Here is a 21,386-nt window from a genome sequence, read left to right as displayed (position 1 = left end):
TTTTTGCAAGTTTTGCAATAAATTATTGCGCATACTCCATTTTGTTTTCCGACCGTTCAAATATCGCGGGCTTCGCTTTTTATTTTACCCACAATCCTTTAGTATTTCTTGTTTCAATATGGCGGAAAATACGAAGATGGAAGTGGAAGCGAACGTGAATGAAACGTTACCCGAGGAGGAAAAGGACGAAATTATGGGCGAAGGTGCCGAAGGAGAAGATGGTAGCTCAGATTCTGAAGATTCTGATGCCAATGAGGCAGCTGTTGACCCGAAAATTCAACAGCTTGAGCTCCAGGTGACCTCATGCTTTTTTTGCTTGCCTCTGATCTTGTTAGTTGTACCCCTGCTAAAAACAAGGAAAGAAAAAAAAAATACTGTTTTTATTACTTTACCCCATTTGACAATAGTGTCTCAACAGTTTTGTTACCTATGTACAGCACTGCAATGTAACTGAGATTGTTAGGTTCTTGCTTATGCTTGCACATCTGTCGGAATCATGTACAGTATCAGTATGCAAAGTAAAATGTGCATTATTATAACAAGGTCCTCTTAGGGGGTGGGGGTGGGGGTTTTGGTTACATATGTCCCTAGTCTGAAATTCAAAAAACGCGGTCGTTTCGCATTTTGATGTGTAGGCCATGTCCCTGTACGTCAGTTTTTAACCCGTCTTTATATGAGCCTCTCTATATGGCAGTGGCATAGTGTGACTATTTTGTCAAGTATGCACGTGGGTCTATATGGTTTTAAAAACTTCATAGAAGATAACGTTTTTGCTTTCCTTTAATACATAATTGGCAGTTTAATTGGCAGTCTGCAAGCCGTTTTCTTCCTTTGTATTTAGTACACAAAAAGGCGGTTGTGGTCCCAGGCATTCCTAGCGGTGACCATGGAAACTGGAAATAAGAATCGATGTGTGACCGAAGCCATGCATGTTTTTTGCAAAGAAAGCTTTGGAAAGATTAAATTTAGAGATTTTCCACGACAGGTCGGTCCACGAATTCTATAGCTTGAAAGCATTGATTACTTTGGAGTGAGTGAGCTGGCTAAGCAAGCTAAGCCTCTTTTTCATCTGTAAATAGACTGAAAAAATTAAAACAGCTGTCAAAAACTCTGCGGGAATCAAATCAACAATCATTTTGAATTTACCCTTATCAGAGCTACATATAAAATACCAGTGGTTGTTCGCCTAAACAGAATAGGTTTTTTAGGTTTCTTTTTGTTGTAAACAGAGTCGGGTCTGGTCAGTGGTGCATTATATATACCTAATTGTGTCCGGAAAAGTACATTTGTGATTGTTTTTTCAGGTGGAGAGTAATCCTTACCACTATGATTCACATGTGCAACTTATCAAACTGCTCAGGGAGTCTGGTGATCTTGACAGAGTAAGGAATGCTAGAGAGAGTATGAGCAAAATCTTCCCTTTGACACAAGGTAACATTATTTTGTATAGCGGTATTTATGAACTACTTGTAGTAACTACAAGTGTTGTTTGTTGTTTGTTTTACTGTTTGTTCCACATGTTAAAAAAAATGCATTATACGCAAGCTGAAGATCATCCTCTCAACTAAAACTCACCTGTTCACTTTATTATTATTGTGTATTATTATTATTCCAGTCAAAATACTCGGCATTTTCTGCTCATTATTATGACTTTCATTACTCCCTTACCTAGTAAGGACATATATATACGTCCTTTATGAAGTCACTCAGTGACCTAGGACGTTATTATATGTCCTCACACAAATGAAATCACCAAAAGTCTGGTTGCTCGGGTTGCCTTGAACAATTGAACTCTAGTCGTTCAGAAAGGTCAGCGGTTGCTGGGTGTATTTGGCTCTGGTAGGCAAGCGGTTAATTATGAACGGATTGCATTACCAGCATAAAAACTCCACTTTCAATTAGATGATTGAAATTGTCCAAAAGAAGCTTTATTTATAAAACAAAATTAAAGTTGTTTGGGCCTTCCTGACATATCCTGAACCTTTACACATGAAATATGAAACCATTGCTGGCTGTTGCTTTCAGTCGGTGTGACGTTGTGGAGAATTTTTCCTCAATATTTAGGAACGTTATTTTCTTGATCAATTACAACACACTTGCATCTAATACTTAAATTTCATTTTCTAGATAGTGCTTTTGAAAGCACTAGGGGTAAGATTTGAAAGAGGGCAGCTGGAGTGATTTGTTTCTTGTTGGCTATAAAGAAATTAAAATTAATTGATATTATATCAGTACAACACTGAAAACTTTTGCATTGGCTTGTTTTTAATTAGAGCTCTGGTCAGAGTGGCTTAAAGATGAAATGCCATTAGCATGTATACCTGAACAGAAAGAGAATCTTATATCATTATTTGAAAGAGCTGTTAAAGACTATCAATGTAAGATTTTTATTGTTTGTTATGAATAATGTAAATAACTAAATTAAGCTTATTTAGCAGTGTTTCTTTTAACATGTGGTCCTTAGGACCACCAAGTGATCATCTTCCTGTTTTAGCATCTGTGCGTGCATGCATGGGCCCGTGTATCCTTCAATCTGTTGGTCTATCTTTCCTTTCTTCCTTCCTTCTTTATTTCCTCTTCATTCCCTTCTTTTCTTTCCTTGTTTTTATTATGGTGAGAAATGTCAAGCTGTAGGATGAAATCTTTCTGTGTCCATAGTTTTTGGTGTATTTGGCACTGTGCTGCACTATCTAAGGGCAACAAACATACCTCCAGAACTTCAAAAATTTTTGACATGCTGGAAAGTACTTGAAACACCATCATAAACAGCACTTTCCATTTTCTTTTGACTATAATTACATATATAGGAGGGTCAGATGGGGTAAACACGGGACCTATGAAACATTGCCTACCCTTCCTTAACAACACCAGCCCCCCTTAAAGTCCCAGAAAATCCTTTTTAACGACAGAGCACTGGGTTAAGATTTACTCCAGCCAAAAGGAGATTAAGTACATCTCACATTCCAATATTAGAGCCAGTGTTGAAACCCGCCCTCCCAACCTACACAGTTTTCTCCAGTTCTCTCCCCCGGCCCTTCCATCCCTGACATTTTATGGGCCTCCCCCCCCCCCTCGAGCTTTGCGAGTTTCTGCGATACACGTATTTCTAATACAGCACAGCTACAGCTAATACACCATAAGAAAGAAAACAGTATTTATCATCACTTAAAAGGTGCTTTGAATAATTAATTTTAACTGCTGCAGCTGTACAACTGTGGATTCTGTACTGCCAGTTTATGATGGATACCATGGAAGGTGAAGACAGTCTTCAAGGAGTGAGATCAATCTTTGAAAAAGCTATTATTGCTACCGGTCTCCATGTAACTGAGGTAGGTACTCAATGCATAGTTGTCCCAAAAATTCCATACTGATGAGACGTAAATCTGTCCAGGATCTTGTTAACATGGAATGTGCAAGGTGCTTAATCTTCCCAGAAAAACCCTTTTCCCAGCAGTAAATTATTTGGATCACAAGAGGTATTTTAGTTTTGCTGGCAATAAATTGACAGCAGAACTCAAAATGTAGGATTTCATAATGATGTCGTAAATCACACTCTGATATAATTGGAGACTGCAGGTTGATTTGTGTTAATTGGAGGGAGGGTGGTTTGGTCATTGATATTTGGGTGGGGAGGAATGCAGAAGAGGGAGTCTCCAGATTTTAGATCTCCAGAGCTTGGCATCTCTGCTCTGTACTTCACTATTCTTGTGGAATACAAAGTCCTCTTGTAGCGTTATACATTTTCCATAACATTTTTGGGATTGTGCAAATTCATTTTTCTATACTATCTTTATTCCAAAAGCTGCCCGGGAAAAGGTAAAGTAGCATCTTATTTGGTTGACACTAATATACATTTTTATATGCTAGCACTGCACTGCCAAGGAACATAATTATGTTGTTTTTTTTTTTCAGGGATCATCCATTTGGGAAGGGTATAGAGAATTTGAAACAGATATACTAGAATCCCTTGAGGTCAGTATTCAACAAAATGTTAAACCAATGGCTCTTGGTATTTACACTACAGTGCAGTGTTTGTTAGATTTTATTTCTCTGATGGAAATTAGTTATCGAAATTTTGAATTAAAGATGTTCTGTGAATGCTTTTTTAATGGTCACCTAAAAAAGCAGACCTACAGACCTATTTGTGTGATGTTGGACTGTGTTGGAAGAGGAATACTGTAGAACAGTGATGTTCCACAGGAAATGAAAGTAAAAGAGAATTTCTGGGCCAATTTTTTTCCCAGAAATTAAACCTCACATAGAAAGTCATTGATTTGTGAATGAGAATGCCAGACAAAATGTAGACTCAGCTTTCACAAGAATGTGCACTAATAATTTGTATTGCACATGTATGTATCTTGCCAAAAAAGCACTTTATTTGAGTGTCAAGGTATTTATAACAAAATTACTGGTTAGGTACACTATTTTTACGTCTCCAACTGGAGACAGGACCACCATTTTACGTGGTCATCCGAGCCACGCAAAGGTCTAGCCGCTTGTAGTGCAAAGGGAGTACCTTCATTTCTCAGTTAGTTTAAGACCCTGAGTATCGGACCAGCCTTGGGAATCAAACCCCTGACCTTCTGCTCTGCAGTCAAGCACTCTACCGACTGAGCTAATCCTGCCGTGGTTGAATGATATAGTTCAAACTTGGCCAAACATGGCTATTAAGTTGCAACGTGGTTCACTGCACACAGAAAACGGGAAATGATTGGATGGTTTTCGTTTAAAAGATTCAAATCATTCAAAGCCGATCCAACAACATCTAATATTGCCCAGCTTGGTGTTCAAATGGATCAAATAGGTTTGATTTAAGAATTGTTTTGGCTGATACATTTACTCCAGTGTTAAACACATGTCCTTACCTGTGTTTTCGTAGTTTAGTTGTAAAACTGAACTCCATTTCTGTTACATATAACTTTACAGCAAATGGTGACTGAAGAAAACAGAGAAACTATGATGGAGAAAATGTGAGTTCACTACTCGTAAAGTAGTGCATGTACACTAATCTATCCCATGCTTTAAAGAATACAGCCAATCAGAAAGCTAGTAACTTGTTGCATATTCTGTGGTATGCAAGGGGTAGTATTTAACAAAAAATCCCAGTGAGGCTTGGGGCCTCCATATTTTCCCTTCAAACACAGCAGATAGGAACAGGAAAACTTTTCATTCTACAAAAATTGCCAGGAGTAGGTTTGTTTAAACCCTAGTTTAAACTACTACTATTAAGACCACTTGAAAGTATTGAATACCTATGTATAGATAGTACAATGGGGGCATTGGAGTGTATAACAAAGGCAAGATAGCTAAGCCATGGCCAGAATTTTTTTTTGAAATTATTTTGAAGGAACTGCATCTGGGTTGTTGAAGGATAGTTTTATGGGCATCGGTGTGGTTTGAAAGATGCTGCTTGTCCTCTCCTGTAGTAGTAAAGTGTCAATGTTTTCTACAACCCTTAAAACTGATGATGTCACTGTGCTACAAGAGACGTTGGTCTACATGGGCAGTTACAGGCAGTTGATCTGTGAATGTGTTAAAGTGAAGAAACTGTGTAGTTCTGTGGCATGAAAATTGAGGGACAGTAAGAAAAGAGAGAAGTGCATTATGAATGACCATTCAATGACACCCCAATTGACACCAGAGCGAAGTGTCCCAGACTGATGTTCTCAGGGCTTTATCATGCCTTCCTGTCCCATGAACGTTTTCTGAAATGAGGGGTTAACACAGCCCACTTTGGTTTCAGCAGGTGTTCTTGGGGCAGAAACGCATGACAAAAGCCCTTTGAATGTCTGCCTTGGAGGCTAACCAGAGGGTAGTTACTAAAACAAGGAACCACCTGAAACCACCTGAAACCACCTGAAACCACCTGAAACCACCTAAAACCAGCAATAATTTTTTTTTAATTTTTAATTTTTTTTTTTAATTTTTAATTTTTAATGATGTACCAGTGAGCAGCACACTTACACTTCCAGTGAACAATTTCACTTGGAAGAAGGAGAAACCATGGTCACCCGGGGCTACAAAAATTTTCGTGCCTCGGGCGAGAATCGAACTCGCGACCTTCTTACCTCTGAACCACCAGGGCTCTAGCGTTAGTGAAGTCGGAATTCTACTATACCAGCAGAGTGTACTACACTTCTGTACTAGGAGCTGAGTGCATTGCACTTCTATGCTCAGTTTCTCGTGTGGCTTCTGCTAGTTTCAGTTTTTTCATTTTTAATGATGTACTAGTGAGCAACACACTTACACTTCCAGTGAACATTTTCACTTGGAAGAAGGAGAAACCATGCTCACCTGGCGCACGAAAATTTTTGTTGCCCCAGGTAGACTAGGGCGAGCAGTACAGAAGTGTAGTACACTCTGCTGGTATAGTAGAATTCAGACTTCACTAATGCTAGAGCCCTGGTGGTTCGGTGGTTAGAACGTCCGATCTTGTATGCGGAACGTCCGATCTAGTATGCGGAAGGTCGCGAGTTTGATTCTCTCCCGGGGCACAAAAATTTTTGTTGCCCCGGGCGAGCATGGTTTCTCTTTCTTCCAAGTGAAATTGTTCACTGGAAGTGTAAGTGTGCTGCTCACTGGTACATCATTATAAATTAAAAATTAAAAAAAAATTATTGCTGGTTTTAGGTCGTTTCAGGTCGTTTCAGGTGGTTCCTTGTTTTAGTAACTACCCTAACCAGAGCCATGATAAGAATCACTTACACCCCCATCAAAAGTGCATTAATTTTTTGTTTTAAGGATGGCAGACACCTGGGCCGAGTTGTTCAAAGCTGGGTTAAGATAACTCAGGGTTAGTGCAAAATTTGAATTCAGATTTGAAAGGATAAAAAGCAAATTCATTTTAATTCTTTTTATCTACATATGATGATTGGATGATCTTAAAAGAATAGAGAAAACTACCCAAGAAAATGCTTTCCAATAAAAGAAAAAGAATCCCAGATTAAAATTTAAATCAGGTTAGCTCTAATCAGCCTTCAAACAACTGGGCCCAGGGAATTTCCTTTAAAGCCATGTTTGTATTATTTAATACTTAATTTAATTAAAAATAATTAATTTGTTCCTCTCTTTCCATAGTTCAGCTCAGAAGGAGAGAGTGTTGTCAGTCTTCAAAAGGCAGCTTGCTGTCCCTCTGCTTGGTAAACACCTACTTATAAGCTAGCCCTACCTGTTAAAATATTCAAGGGTCAGAAGCCTTTTACACATCCACTACTTTAAAAGTGAGAATTAAGGAAACTGGCCCGAGTTAGCTTTTTCAAAGACTTCTGGGATTGTTACTGGTGGTGCGCCAGTCAGCTATTGGTCAAGTTGTTTACCCTGTCCCCGGTAACAGTCGCAGAAGTCTTTATTAAAGTTAACCCTGCTCAGTTCCTTCTCGTTTCTAAAGTGGCAAATAGGCACAGCAAAAGCAGTAGAAATTTCAGTTACATGTTTAAAAGAAATTGGCATGCTTTCAAATTTTTCGGAGTTTGGGGTGGGGGCATCATTACTCATTACTCCATTTCTTATAAATTGCACTATAACCAGTGTTGAAAATTATCCCTCTAAAGGCTGGAGCAGAGAGGTGACTAGTGTTATTACAAGGGGTTAAAATTAATGGAAGAAAAAGAAGAATTAGGCCTCTCACAGCATATGTGAACATGTTGAATCTACCATGATACTAATTATGCCTCAAGAAACAGTATGTGGAAAAAAATATTGTTTATAAGTTTTGTATAATTTACATTTTACATTGTTGCTAGACCTTTTTGACTGGTCAGTATCTTTAAGATATAATTCAATCTGGAGCTTTAAAGCCTTTGATATTATTCACTATAAAGGAAGAGATTGCTCACACCACATACTTTGCCAAAAAACAAAGAAAAAAAACCACGACAACAAAAATGCCAGTTCTAGAGGTATTATCCTTTGTGAAAGGTACAACGTACATGTATATGTCTTACAGGACAGCCATAATTAACAAATGGTTTATGAATTCTCACTTGATTGTTAATACGGGTTGATTCTTTAATTTTGGTGATCTCTAGGGATGCAGGCAACGTTTAGAGAGTTTGAAGACTGGCTGGAGTGCTCCGTCCCTGATGCAGTGAAGATAGCTTATGACAAAGCGTTGGCGAAACTGGAGGATTGTCTGCCCTTTGAAGATACACTGGTAATGTACATTGTACAGTTACAGCCCTGTTTATAGGATTTATTAAGACTTTTTTAATAAGGATATCTCCATTCAAGAGAGTTATTGAAGAGAGTGCAATCATAAACAATTTAATTTTTATTATTATTGAATTCGGCTTTCATTTGACGTGAAGAATTATGCAGATTGAGGATGGATAACATCCAAGATAGGCATAATTCTTCACGTCATAAAAATGCCAAGATGAATAGTTGTTTTATTATTCATTCAAAATATTTTAAGTTCTTAACAAGCTTACCTCCTCATAGACTTTCCTCAGAACTTGGTCTATTTCTCGGCATGGTTTCAGGATAGTAGCAGATGTTTTTTATTGCAGATAGTCCTCAAAAAGTAGGTAACATCCATCAAGCAATATGTTTTGTGTGTCTTGTATTTTTTCCATAGTTTTAGTCAGAATTCCAGATTTTTGGTCTTCAGATAGCTGTGAATACCATTTTTATTTGTTCACTATTACCCAAACAGCTTTGTTTCAAAGTAAATATACCATCAATGAATCAATATTCCATTTTCGTGCAAGTGCAATCGCAAGAAGGAGAAAAGCATGGTTTCATTTAGGCATGAGCAGAGTATTATTTTGCAGCCAAACACAGTTGGACAACATTGCACATGAGCAGACCATTATTTGTGGGCAGTTATTTGTAGGTCATTTGGTGGGCTCTCGGCCAATGAAAAGGAGGGCAAATTTCACTTCAAGTGGTAATGTTATTTATCTTATTTAGGCTTCAGCACAGCCTCCAAAGACCACTGAATACAAATCATACTTGGAATATGAACTGAAGAAAGGTCATCCAGCCAGGATACAATGTTTGTATGAAAGAGCGATCAAGGACAATTGCCTTGTAGGGGACATGTGGACTGAATATACCTCCTATTTGGTGAGGCATTTGAATTCAATATTTTTTAGTATCCTTTGTATGTATATTTTACAAATTAATGTACTTTTGTTGAATCTTACGCAGTTTACAGACATTTAAGTTCTATGTGAAATAACAGGGAAGGATAGAAATGAAAAAGGAAAAAAAAGGTTAATGTATTTAGCATGAAAGTGCTAATAAAATTGAGGACACTTTTAAAAAACATCTTTGCTGGAGACAAGGCTGCCATTTTATTGGTCTTTCATAGCTCATGAAGGTCTTGCCATTTGCACTTTAAGACCCTGGGTATTGGTCAGGCCCCGGGGATTGAACTGGTGACATCTCGCGTTGCAGTCAAGCACTCTACTGACCTAGCCAGTCCTACTGCAGTAATGTGCTTCCTGCAGCACAACTCTGGAAAAGCCAAACTGTACATGTATTTATGACTCTATGTTTCTCCTTAACAAGCATTGTATGCAAGCCATCCAGGAAATTCTACCTTGGCTTTCTAGGAATACTTAAGTTAAAACCTGATTTATCCATTTAGAATTAGTGCACTTTAATTTCTTATTTCTTATTAGTACCAAACTTATTTTTTTCCAGGATTCCACTCTAAAGATAACCACAGTCGTAATTCCTGTGCATGAACGTGCTGTTAGAAACTGTCCTTGGGTATCCCTGCTCTGGCAGAATTATATCAGAGCACTGGTAACAATAATTATGCATGTTATGTTGTCCATCCATCTGTCCATTGAATTCTATATTTTTCTCTAGTCATCTGATCATTCAGTTAGTCACTCATTTTTTGTGTATTTGTGTTCCTCAATAATATATACATCCATTTAGATAAAGCATTTTTGTGCACTTTTTAAATATATACTTTAGTTACACATAAGTTTGATGTTGAGGAATACCGTATTTATTCAATTAAACGCATCGGCGTTTATTTCAAAATTACGTTTTTAAATCACTGACATCAATGTTTACGATAGATCATTTGGAAATATTGTGTGAAACAGAAAGGTGTCTTTAAAAAAGTTGCAGTGTCTCATCTCTCTTGCTGAGATAGAATTGTAACTGTCTTGATTATTTAATTTTCAAGAATCAGCGAGTTTTTTCTTACAATCCTCAAAAAAATGCGCATATACTCTTGATTGGGTGCAGTGTTACTTGGTAATTTTGCTTCCATCTGCGGCGTTTAATCGAGTAAATACAGTACACAAAGAGTTTTTACTCTTTTCTTTATTAGGAGCGCACTGGGCAGGATAATAACAAAGTAAAAGGTATTGCTGATTATTTGCTTAGCTGGAAGTGGTTCTTGCTTTCCCTCTCTTTTGTCCCTGTAAGTCATGCACTTTTCATCTGATGTAATGTGTTTTGGTGTTTGTTTGTATAGAAACCCTGGACACAGCTCTTGGTTGTGGGTTTAGCACTAGTGATGATTACCTGCAGTTATGGCATTCTTACTGTGATTACATGAGAAGAAAGACTGATGACTGGACTGAGGGTATGCTGCTGCAACAAATGCATATTACTTTTTAACAATTTTGTTTTCAGTCAGTGACACAGGCATCAATCAAAATATCTGAGTTCTTGCAACAATACCCAGTGTTGGAACCTATGACCGTGAGTAGTTCAAACTGGATTCCTGGGGTACTTACCATTTACAAATATGGGAAAATCAGAATTCTGGTTGGAAAACCAAATGTTTCGCACTATTCCATTTAAGAGGTTTTAGAAAATATGGGCTGTGATTTGTGGCGATGCAATTTTTCTACTCTTTTGAGTCTGTTCAGATGATTTTCACATACTTCGCAGGGGTTGTTCTCCCACCACATAGTTTCATGTTTGTTCACAAGATTGGTTGGTGTAAATGTTAAGCCTCCTGCTCTTCATGAAAACTGTTCTTACTGGTTCCATGTATTGTTCAAAAGGTGGACAGTGCTATATACTGGATAAATCTCCACCTGGCCCAGTGGATAAAGTAATTGGTTTCTCTAATACTTTAGCAGGCATGTTGGCATCATTTGAGACTGAACCAGGCTTCAAGGGAGACCAAACCACGCAGCTATACTCACTTGGGGCTATACCTGAGAGCAACAAAGTGATTTCAACCCTCCTGATTTATTTCATAGTTTCCTTATGATCTTCATTACTTTGCACTTTTTCACCTTCTGTGTCATGCCAGCGTAAAGGTTGAGTTTATCCTTTGAAAATCACATGGAAATATAAAGTTATTCTTTCAGGCTGAGTGTACTTATGGCACATAGCAATACACTGATTGACTGTGCACACGCATGACTTTGAATAAATGTCTCGCTTGGCAACTGTCAGTCTTCAAATTATTGATTATTTCACTTGCTATCAGTTCATTCATTGTGTTTAATAATTGCCTCATCATGCAATCAATTTTACAGATGGCCAACAGGTTAAGGAACTCAGAGAGACTTTAAAAACGGCAACGGAATATTTACAAAATTGTGAGTTTAGAATCAAACCCCTCCTTGTAATTTACTGTTCCTGTTTTTTTTCCATTTATACAACTTGTGTGACGTCGTGGTCTCTGTTTCAGTCTACTTTTTTATTTGATTGGCGTCCAGTCAACCACAAAAATTATTATAGCTAACATCTTCAAATTTGAGTCAACACTATAAAATATTAGCCGAGGGGATTTGAACCAATCGTAAACGAGGAACAGTTTTTTTATTTGCGTAATAATAGTTATTATTATATAGACACGAGTGTTTTACTGGAAAATATACCACTCGTAAAATTAATTAAAACTACATCCGGGACCCGAGTGGTTTATTTTCCATAATCTCACACGTGAGTTTATCGATGACTTAATTTCGGTCATTTCCCTCTATTATTTTATCGATGTATTTTTGTCTATATAATAAAAAGGACATTACACGGCGGCTTTAAAGATTGGCCTGAGAACCTGCAAACGTACTTAAAAGTTATGTTTTTGACAGTTAAAATTAAATGTTTCATGCGCTTATATAAACTGATACAAATACTTGAAGACATAACTTGTTTACAATAATTTTATTCATTATCTGTTTTTCTTTTTCAAACTTCACCAGCCGCTGTAAGCGTATGCTTGTATGAAACCGGCGTTATCAGTAGAAACCTGTCGACCTGGCTCATGTTCGAACTTTCTTCTTTCGTAGATTTCGGCAAAGATGGTGATCCTACAAATCTTTTGGACAGATACTGGGCACGAATTGAGGTAAATAAATTGACAGTATTTTTGTTTGCTTATTTTCTGAGGTTGGGGATTGATAAAGTATCATATCTCTTAGACCCCCTACGAGTTAGTGTTAGTGTATTGGATATTGGACTTAGCGTTAGTACCGAATACTCTCCTTAAAAGTAGGATTGGAGACATCATTGTAACTGCCCATTCCTTGAATCTGTCAGTTCATTGGTTTCTCAGTTTATTAGTGAGTCAGGCGACGGTTTAAAAACAAGGATTGACCTAGTCAGTTAATGCTTGGCCTTTTGTGTAAGAGGTTCCGAGTTCGATTTCCAGGTGTGATTTCAAGTCCTCGTTTCGACTGCTTTCCTTTCAGTGTAACTTTAGGTAGCAAGGATGGAGAGTAGGGGGTGGGCCGTCGGGCCCAGGTTTGTCTGTCAAATGATGACTGTTACAAGATACCGACAAAAAAAACTGACCACGAGATATGATAAACTTTTCTTAAGGACCACTTTATTATCCTTACTTAACAGCATCGGGGTAACAAATGGGTTTCTGTTTTGCGTTCTCAAAAATTACGATGAAAATCATAACTATAACAAAATTCTCAAATCTGATTGGTTATCAACTGTCCTAATTTCAGCACTTACAGGACAGTGCAATTGGACAGTAAGCGTCATGGCTTGGTAATTGGACAGTACGCGCCATCAAGAATTTCTTGTGTTTTAATTGTTTAAAAAGCCTGAAATATCCAAACTTTTGTTATAATTGTGATTAATTGGTAACAGAACTTCGTGTCGTCCAATTTGGTCTGTAATCATACTCGTGATTAAATAAATCGGACTCCTGTTACGCCGTCGGATTTTGTTAATCAGTCGTATGATTACATTACGAACTGTATCTCTTCGTTATCTTTATCTTAGGTTCATTATTCTAAGGTTGTCTCTGGCTGTTTCCTTTGTTTTCTTCGTTTTCAATGATAGGCGTTTCACATCAAAAACATTACAGAATGTCAGAGAATCTGGGACAACGTAATCTTGCCAAACCATGGGCGAGAGGCAGAAATCTGGCTCGAGTACGCCAATGTGTTAAGGTCAGTTAAAAGTGATCTCGTAATCTTTCGAATTTTTTGCACAAGAGAGGGGAGAAGTCGTTGCGTCACGTTGCCGTTGGAAATACTTTACGCTACTTATACTTTGGGTGCTTGTCTTCTGTTGTGAGAATTTTCACAAAATTCTGTGAGAAGAATTTCGAGATAACTTTGAATTTCTACAAAAAGGTATAAATAATCCATGATCTGAAGACTGGACTTAATCAAGACAAATTTGCTACTTTTGGATGCTTCCGAAAAGTTTTTATCACTCATTCGTTTTGCAAATAAACTTTATACACTCTACAACCGGCTAAACGCAAATAGACATGCGCGATTTCGAAAGAACATGAAAACATGTGAATCAGTAAAACGCAATGCTAAGCTCTTTTTGTAATTTCTAAGGCTACTTTCACGAAAACAGCGATTGAACCAAAATTTGTACGTAGATTTTCTTTAAAAAATTTCAGTGCTTCAATTAATTAGTGTACTACAAAATTCCCGAATTTCGTGTCCATTGAAAACTTTTTAAGTTGTCTAACGTAGGCGCAAAATGGAGTAAATATTGAAGCAATTTCATAGGTCTGGCTTAGTTTTTGCGATCATTTATTCATAAAATCACAGAGTGCTGTCTTCCATTCTTTCTGCGAACTTGGACACAAAATCACGATTTCCCAATTAAGTACAACTGTGGCGCATTGCCGTAAAGCGCGATCTACCAAAAAAAAAAACCCTCCTATACTTCCATCATTTCTCAATGATTCTGTAAAATTTTATCCAAATCGCCTCTAAAACAGCCGAGATATGAGCGTTTTAAAAGATGCAGCAGGAGAAAAACTTTTGCTCATAGACAGGTGTCTATCTCTAAACTAAAGAAAGAGGAAATATAACTCAGTATAAGCAACTTATGGTTACGCTGTTTGGAAATAAACCTCTTGTTTTGTCGCGCTCTCTCAAGGCCCCTATGTCTTTACAGATCTCCGTAGTTTTGCAGCAGTAGTGTAGGGCGCGCCGAATTGACTCTTTTTTTGCGTAGGAATCCCTTTAACTTGCGGAGGATACATTAGCGCCAATGACTTTGAAGCCTTTTGTCTTTATCTCATGAATAAAATGCGAAGGAAAAAATCTATCTCACGCAGTCTTTGGTTAAAAGTATTAAAATTGTTACAGATGATGTTTTTGGATTTGGTTGTAGTTTGTCCCGTGCGTGTTCTTAATAAACAGTGCCTCATTTCCAAAGGCATAGCACCATCCGAGATTATGACAGGCGGTTATGGAAGCGAATATTAATAACAAAGTATTGTTATGCACGTTGCATTGAATGTACTCCTATATCTTTGGACATCTTGTTCCAACCAGGTCCGTTCGTGACATTAAGAAGTGTCGCAAAATTCTTCAACGAGCTGTGCAATCAGCAAGTGATAACCCTGAAATGGTGATCCAGGCCCTGCTCAGTTTTGAAAGAGAGGAAGGTGAGTGAAGCCGTGCACTGTAGTGAAACCTGAATAAAGTTAAGTTGCATCTGTTTCTAGACTTTGCTAGCACTCTTATTTTACCGAAAACTTGTCCCGCACTAAGCTTAGATCAGGCTCTACTTTCATTTTACTGGGTAAATAGATTCCAGGCCGGCAAGGCGAATCGAAAAGTCTCCCATTTAGTACAGCATTTGTGTACTTGAATTACGTGTGCTTGCGAATCGACTGTATAACAATGATTGTTGCATCACTTGCATGTGCATTCACGTGATTACTGTGACATCAGACGGACCTTTAACTCAACGCTAGGGCTTTCGAGTCCACATACCATGCATATTAGTCGGTACAACACGGACATCCCAAGAATGTGAACAGAATCAAGAAAAATCTCGCTATACAGTTAAAAGTGTGTCGCTGACCAAGAAGAGGCGGCGGGCTCCTTTTGTCGCCCGCAACAAGCGTTTTCATTTTCTTGTATGTTTATTCAAAAGCAAAATATTTCCTGCTCATCGTTTTCTGATCTACAAAACACCTGTCAGGTCAGTTAAGCGTGCTTCTCTTTCCACGGTTATCTGTTATTTTCAAAGACACTATTGAAGTAGCTGTTTCTGTCTGAAAAACGTGGTTCTACCAATGTTTGGGCTTATTTCAGGAATCGAATTTTTGTTTAACTGAACCCTAAACTGTGCTTTGTTGGTCCTAGGAACCTTGGAAGACTGGGATGCTGCTTTTTCAAAATGTCGTGTGCAGCTTTTAAGGGTCAACGAACGACGGCAGAAGGTTTGAAAAGCTACATAGATTTGTCGTTTGGAAATAAGGCAAATAAAAATGTAGCGAGTTTTTCTCTGCTCCACGTTATTTCTTTTTGTTAATATCTCACGATTGTCACAATTATTTTTTTCCAGACATGTCACAAAAATCAGGCAGTTAGACGTCGTTACAATTAACCAAGTCTTTTAGCGGGTATATTAGGTGATATTAGTCAGCCGTAGGAACTTTGTGACTTGTTTTAAAAAACGCAAGTTTGGAACATGTCAGGGACTACCTTCACAGATTGCGAAAAATAAAACATATGAACCGTTGACATCAGCTCGTAACTAAGGGAAAACTTATGGAGTTAGTAGCGGATACTGTCAGACATCACCATTAGTTGTGGTTTTCCTGGTTACAATTTTGACACCGTGACCTGTTTTATATCTGTTTAATACTTAAAGGCTGCTGAAAAGCAGGTTGTTCGTGAAAAGGCTGAACAAGAAGCTCAAGAGAAGAGAAGGATTGCAAATGCCGAGAAAAAAGCCGCGAAGAAAGCGGAACAGAAGAAAGCTAAATTGGAATTGAAAAAAAGAAAGGTGACTGAGCTGGTTTAATATGATAATTGGGAACTAAGGCGAGCGTGTAACCCAGATCGTACTTACTCATTCATTAGGCTGTTGACCAAGGTGTCACTGGAGAAAAGAATCAGAAATCAAAGCCGAATGACGAAGATTCTGGAGAACCTGCCGCTAAGAAACCTCACGGTAAGATTACAAAGCTCGCTATTTTTTATTTATTCATTATTTATTAAATTTTTAAAAACGCGATTATGACAACTGGTAAAAGTGATATTATTTGAGAAAGCTGTTAAAAAATCCACACATTCTTTGCAGTGAAAAACATTTTTGGTCGATTTTGTTTGTTATCTCCTCTTGAATTTTTCGTTTTGTAATGGTTGGAGAGGGTTGCTATGTCCGTGGCGCCCCAACGGTCACCATGACTACGGGATAGGTGCCAGGTGCACTAAAACACTCAAATAAACTGACGTTAAAGATGTTTGCTCCTTCGTCTGTCAGAAGTATCCCATTGAGAATATCTAGTGCTGACTCTCTTTAGTTCACTGACCTTGACCTCTGGCGCTGTTTCTGCATGAGTGGATAACGCGCGAACTCTTTTAATACTTGTAATTTCTACCTTTTGTTTCCTGGTTTGTAACTGTTTTTTTTTCCTTTTAGTTGACATGGAAAAGATCGATTCCTCTACGTCTCAGGAGACAACAGATGAGCAGACATCGACCACAACGAAACGCACGCATGACAGGTTAGGATGCACTTTAAACAGTCGAAAAAAAAATGCACTTTACCATTCCTTTGCGTTCTTTTTCCTTTTTAGTTTTGATAGCTTCTTCCTTCTGGTTGCAACCAAGGGATGGGGGTTGACTGAATCTACTGTTTCTTTCCCATTGCACTCTTCCTTTAATGGTTATTCTTCTTTCCATACCTTTATGAGCTCGCCATCAGTCTCTAATCGAACAGTATTAGTGAGAGCGACTAAGAAGAGAAATGTGGAGATCTCTTTAGGTAAAGCCACCTACCAAACTTACCTGCTCAGGTAGCAGCAGATCAGAAGTCCTGAACCATTTAACTACAGTTTTCTTCTTTTTTCTTGCTTCAACTAACTTTTGCAACCTTTTTTAAATGTATTTATTAACTGTACTTTTAAGGTCATATATACTCACATGTGCTTTATAAAGTTTTGCAATTTGTTATTTTTTTCCTTTTTGCAGCACAAAAGATCCCAATACTGTATTTGTCAGTAACCTACTGTTTTCAGTTGATGAAGAGCGTCTAAAGGATGTTTTCTCACCGGTAAAGATCACTCAGTAAAATGCTTTTCTTAAAAACTTCCCCATTTATTATGTCCTCCTGTTTAAAGAACAACGTTTTATTAACTACTGAATAATATTGTAATTAGGTTTTAAGGGTGTTTAACTCTTTTATCAATTTAGCTTTATCTATTAAAAGTTTATAGGACAGATTATACAATTTTTTAGTTTGTATTATGTAAATAATATGAATTGTAAATACGCAATTCAGCCTTTGGGCTTCAAAAGTGTTTAATAAACTATCTATCTATCTATCTATCTATGTATCTCTCTACCTCTATGTATCTTTCTCTTGATAATTTTCAATCGGAAGCAAATGAATTGGCAAAGTAAATTGGCCATTGCACTGACCTTTCGAGCGATAGTTCTTCGTCAGAGCGCGGCATACAAGTCAAACTATCGTGGGTTGTGTGTGGTTTATAAACCGAAGATTGCAGCTATGGTATTGGTTGAAACATGCTAACGTGTTAGAAAAGAACAAATTAGTTGAATGAAAAGTGTTTGTTGATCCCCGTGTGATGAGTGAGATGGCTTAAGTTAGTTCCGCCCGCTCTTCTTTAGCCTGGAATTGAACACTTCATTAGACATGGTTGTTAGTACGGGAACAGACAGTATTCGTGTTTTACATTTTTTAACTTTAACTAGATTGTAGTCCTGGCCAAGGAAGTAAACATGGAAATATTTTTATGACAAGTCTAGAGCAAGAGCTTTATCCTCTCTTGGCCTAGAGTGCATGGTAGTTCTTATTCTTAACACTCAGTGCCAGGAATTCAAAGGTGTTCTATAGTCACGTTTACTCTAATTCTTCTACAATGATTATCAAATGGCTACTAATGACATAAATCGCCTTCCTTAATTATTTACAGCTAGGTGAAGTAGTTGAAGTTCGACTAGTAAGGAATCAGAGTGGAAAATCTAAAGGATATGCTTATGTCGAGTTCAAAAATCAGGTAACAGGGCATTGGTGTTAAAAGGCCTTTTCCCTTCTTAACCTTTTTTTGTCTGAGGACGTATTCGTTTGCAAAAAGTTGTAGCGTAATGAAATTGTATCTTTTACTGCTTCTTCAATCCACTGTTTTTTTTTTAATTGAAGTCATCAGTGGAAGCTGCTTTATCCATGGACCGAACCAAGTTGGAGGGAAGACCCATGTTTATCTCTCCTTCAGTGGACAAGTCCACAAACCCTACTCAGTTCAAGGTAGAATATTACTGACACCTGTTAATTGTAACAGATATATGTTATTTATTTATTTTCTTTTGACTTTCATCGTGTTTAAATAAAGGTTTTGATTGATTGATTTATTGATTGATTCAAATGTGGCCACTGTATTTTTTCTTCGTAGTTTCCCACATCACTGAACAAGAAAACACTGTTTGTCTCTAATCTGCCGTTCGACGCTAAAGAGTCAGATCTAGAGGAATTGTTTAAAGGGGTGAGATTTTTGCATACTGTAGTGATTTATGATTAGTAGACTATCGGTACACCAAACATAATGTACAGGCAAGTCTGCTTGAGGGAACTAAACTGATGCTGAATATTTAATATTCAACATTGAACTATATCACGTCTTCTCTGCATCAGTTGGCATTGAGCGGTTTGAAGAATTTCTGCCTCATAGCAAACACCACTAGTATATCCTCGTCAATGATGGCCCTTATGCATGTGTACGTGAGACGAGCAAATTTAACCACAAAGTAACGTTTGCGAAAAGGATATGTTGCATTTGACCTCTTTCTGTACGAATATACCGGTAAGAAGAATATACGTTATGAACCTGCTATTGTTGTGTTATAAATAACAACGTCGTTGATTTATCGCACAGAGGTGAATTTTCCTAAAAATACGGCGAAGGAACAAAGGGGGAATTTGATTTCTTTGTGGCTCTGTGCAGACGTGCGTAGAATCAACTTTTCGCGGGAAATTGTTAGTTCTAAAATAAAAATACGGGAAAGGTTGACGCAAAGTTATAGCACAAGTGGAGACTCCGGATAATCGGCGCCTGACAATAAACAGTAAGTTTCCACAATGACAATAGATTGTTGTTTATGTTTTTAACCGCAGCAGGATTATTTTAGTCGGTAGAATGCTTGACTGTGAAGCGGGAGGTCGCGGGTTCGATTCCCGGGACCGGACCGGTACTCAGGGTCTTAAAATAACTGAGAAATGAAGGTACTCTCTTTGCACTGCAAGCGGCTGGACCTTCCGGTGGCTCGGATGACCACGTAAAATGGCTGGGTCCCGTAAATACATTAACACTCAAATAAAGTGCATTTTTTGTGATTACAGCATGGTAAAATTAACGAAATACGACTGGTAACCAACAGAGCTGGAAAACCCAAAGGATTCGGATACGTAGAGTATGAGCAAGAGGTAAGTGAGACCGCTGGCTCCTTGTCATCCACCTGTGTTTTCGCCTCAGTGTGTTCGTCCTTCCGAGCCTCAGGTGTTATTTGGGGTGAAGTCCTTTAAATTGTGCAAATTGCTTTATCGTGCTAGATCTGTGTGTGGAAATATCGCATACGAACGGAGTTGTCTTTTGCCTCTGATTCGGAGAAACTAAAGACTACTACGTAAACTTCATGAGATAAGAGCGATAACTTAAAACTATCAAACGTAACAATCTTGTATGTAATTTACGGGAGGCTTTGTTGACACTTCCATCCTTTCAAAGGACTTACCTCGTTTGCACATTTGTTTGAGATGCTATTATACTAGATACACGTTGAATTGCCTGAGTAATCTAATTTAAGCCAGTCCCGTAAAGAACTTGGATGGAAAAAGTTGTCAAAAGAGGTTTACTCTCTGAAGATTACAGCATGTAGAAGATTAAGGTTAATTCGTCCTGTTACTAATGTAAGTTTATTAGGCTCGAAGTGCGGAGATTTTTTTGTTGGTCCGAAATACCTCGTGTTTTAATCAGACAGGGGCGTCATCCGCTATATTAGCGTTGGATGGAAGTCACGTGGGAGGCAGGCAGATTTCGGTTGCATTGTCAAATCCACCAGCTAGAAAACCCAGACAGCCCGGAACCGAACAGCAACAGCCTGGGAAAGAGCAGCCAGGAAGGTAAGAACGCTTCACTTTATATGAATAACTCCATAAGCCTTTAAGAGACCTCAAGCGTATGTAGCTAGTCCTGTAATTCTGGGAGGGTGGGGAGGGTAGAGTGCTTACTGCAGCAGCTAATGAAACAACAAGTTCATAACTGATCATACCCATTTTGTTTTTCAGTCGTGGCCGTTCACGAACCCAGTTGCAGCTCATTCCCAGGTCTCTTCAGAAAGCCACATCGTCGGTACCAGGTCCCTCAGCAAAGAGCTCCACTGCAGCAAGTGAGGAAAAGACCGAGGCCAATGGTGCCAGCCAGTCGTCGGAGCCGGCTAAAAAGGGTTTTACCAATGAGTATTTCAGAAACCTCATGCTTAAAAAGAACTGAAAACCAATCTCGAATTATCTGTTATTTATACAAGAACCCATATGAGTCCGACTACAGCAGCGAAACTCAGAAACTGCTACATGACATGAGGCAAGCAAATCCTGCATTTTCTTAGGACTGACTACATCGCGTTAAAAGAGAACTTCTACGAGCTTAAATATCTGACAGAAAGAACGCGGTACAAATTTTGATAAATGCCAGTCTTAGAAATGAATAGAAACTGTCCCTTGACCGTCCTCTTTGTGTTTTCCTCTAACTGTAGAGTTGTGTAGGTTTTTAAGTGTAAAGGAAAGAAACTAAGATGGTAAAACGTCGGAAAGTCCTAAGATCCTATGTATCGAAGGGACACTGACCCCGTCATGTTTTTTATAAACCTTGTGGTAAAATGATTTTAGTAAGAGCTAAATTGAAGAAAATATATCGTTTTTACTGATATAAATGCACAAAAATGAAAGTGTAGTGAAGTAGGAATAAATGAAAAGGCAAGGAATCTGCTTTACAC

The 21,386-nt window shown here is 38.1% G+C and overlaps 1 protein-coding gene across 1 annotated transcript; it reads left to right on the top strand.

Annotated features, from left to right (window-relative positions):
* The first annotated feature begins 44 nt into the window (after nucleotides 1-44).
* Nucleotides 45-21,383, top strand: LOC140951667 (squamous cell carcinoma antigen recognized by T-cells 3-like). Its single transcript, XM_073400968.1, has 27 exons — nucleotides 45-295; nucleotides 1,305-1,431; nucleotides 2,274-2,378; nucleotides 3,205-3,329; nucleotides 3,913-3,972; nucleotides 4,927-4,970; nucleotides 7,078-7,139; nucleotides 8,028-8,152; nucleotides 8,911-9,066; nucleotides 9,649-9,753; nucleotides 10,295-10,328; nucleotides 10,442-10,552; nucleotides 11,463-11,525; nucleotides 12,219-12,277; nucleotides 13,228-13,337; nucleotides 14,694-14,806; nucleotides 15,513-15,589; nucleotides 16,024-16,158; nucleotides 16,236-16,326; nucleotides 16,798-16,882; nucleotides 17,349-17,430; nucleotides 18,314-18,397; nucleotides 18,541-18,645; nucleotides 18,791-18,880; nucleotides 19,735-19,818; nucleotides 20,369-20,514; nucleotides 20,680-21,383. The coding sequence occupies exons 1-27, from the start codon at nucleotides 119-121 to the stop codon at nucleotides 20,882-20,884; spliced, it is 2,760 nt and encodes a 919-aa protein (XP_073257069.1). The 5' UTR covers nucleotides 45-118; the 3' UTR covers nucleotides 20,885-21,383.
* The last annotated feature ends 3 nt before the right edge of the window (nucleotides 21,384-21,386 follow it).

The sequence above is a fragment of the Porites lutea genome, chromosome 11, assembly GCF_958299795.1.
Source record: "Porites lutea chromosome 11, jaPorLute2.1, whole genome shotgun sequence".
Classification (NCBI taxonomy): domain Eukaryota; kingdom Metazoa; phylum Cnidaria; class Anthozoa; order Scleractinia; family Poritidae; genus Porites; species Porites lutea.
Note: the sequence above shows the minus strand (reverse complement) of the source record. Positions and strands in the feature narration are given on the sequence as shown.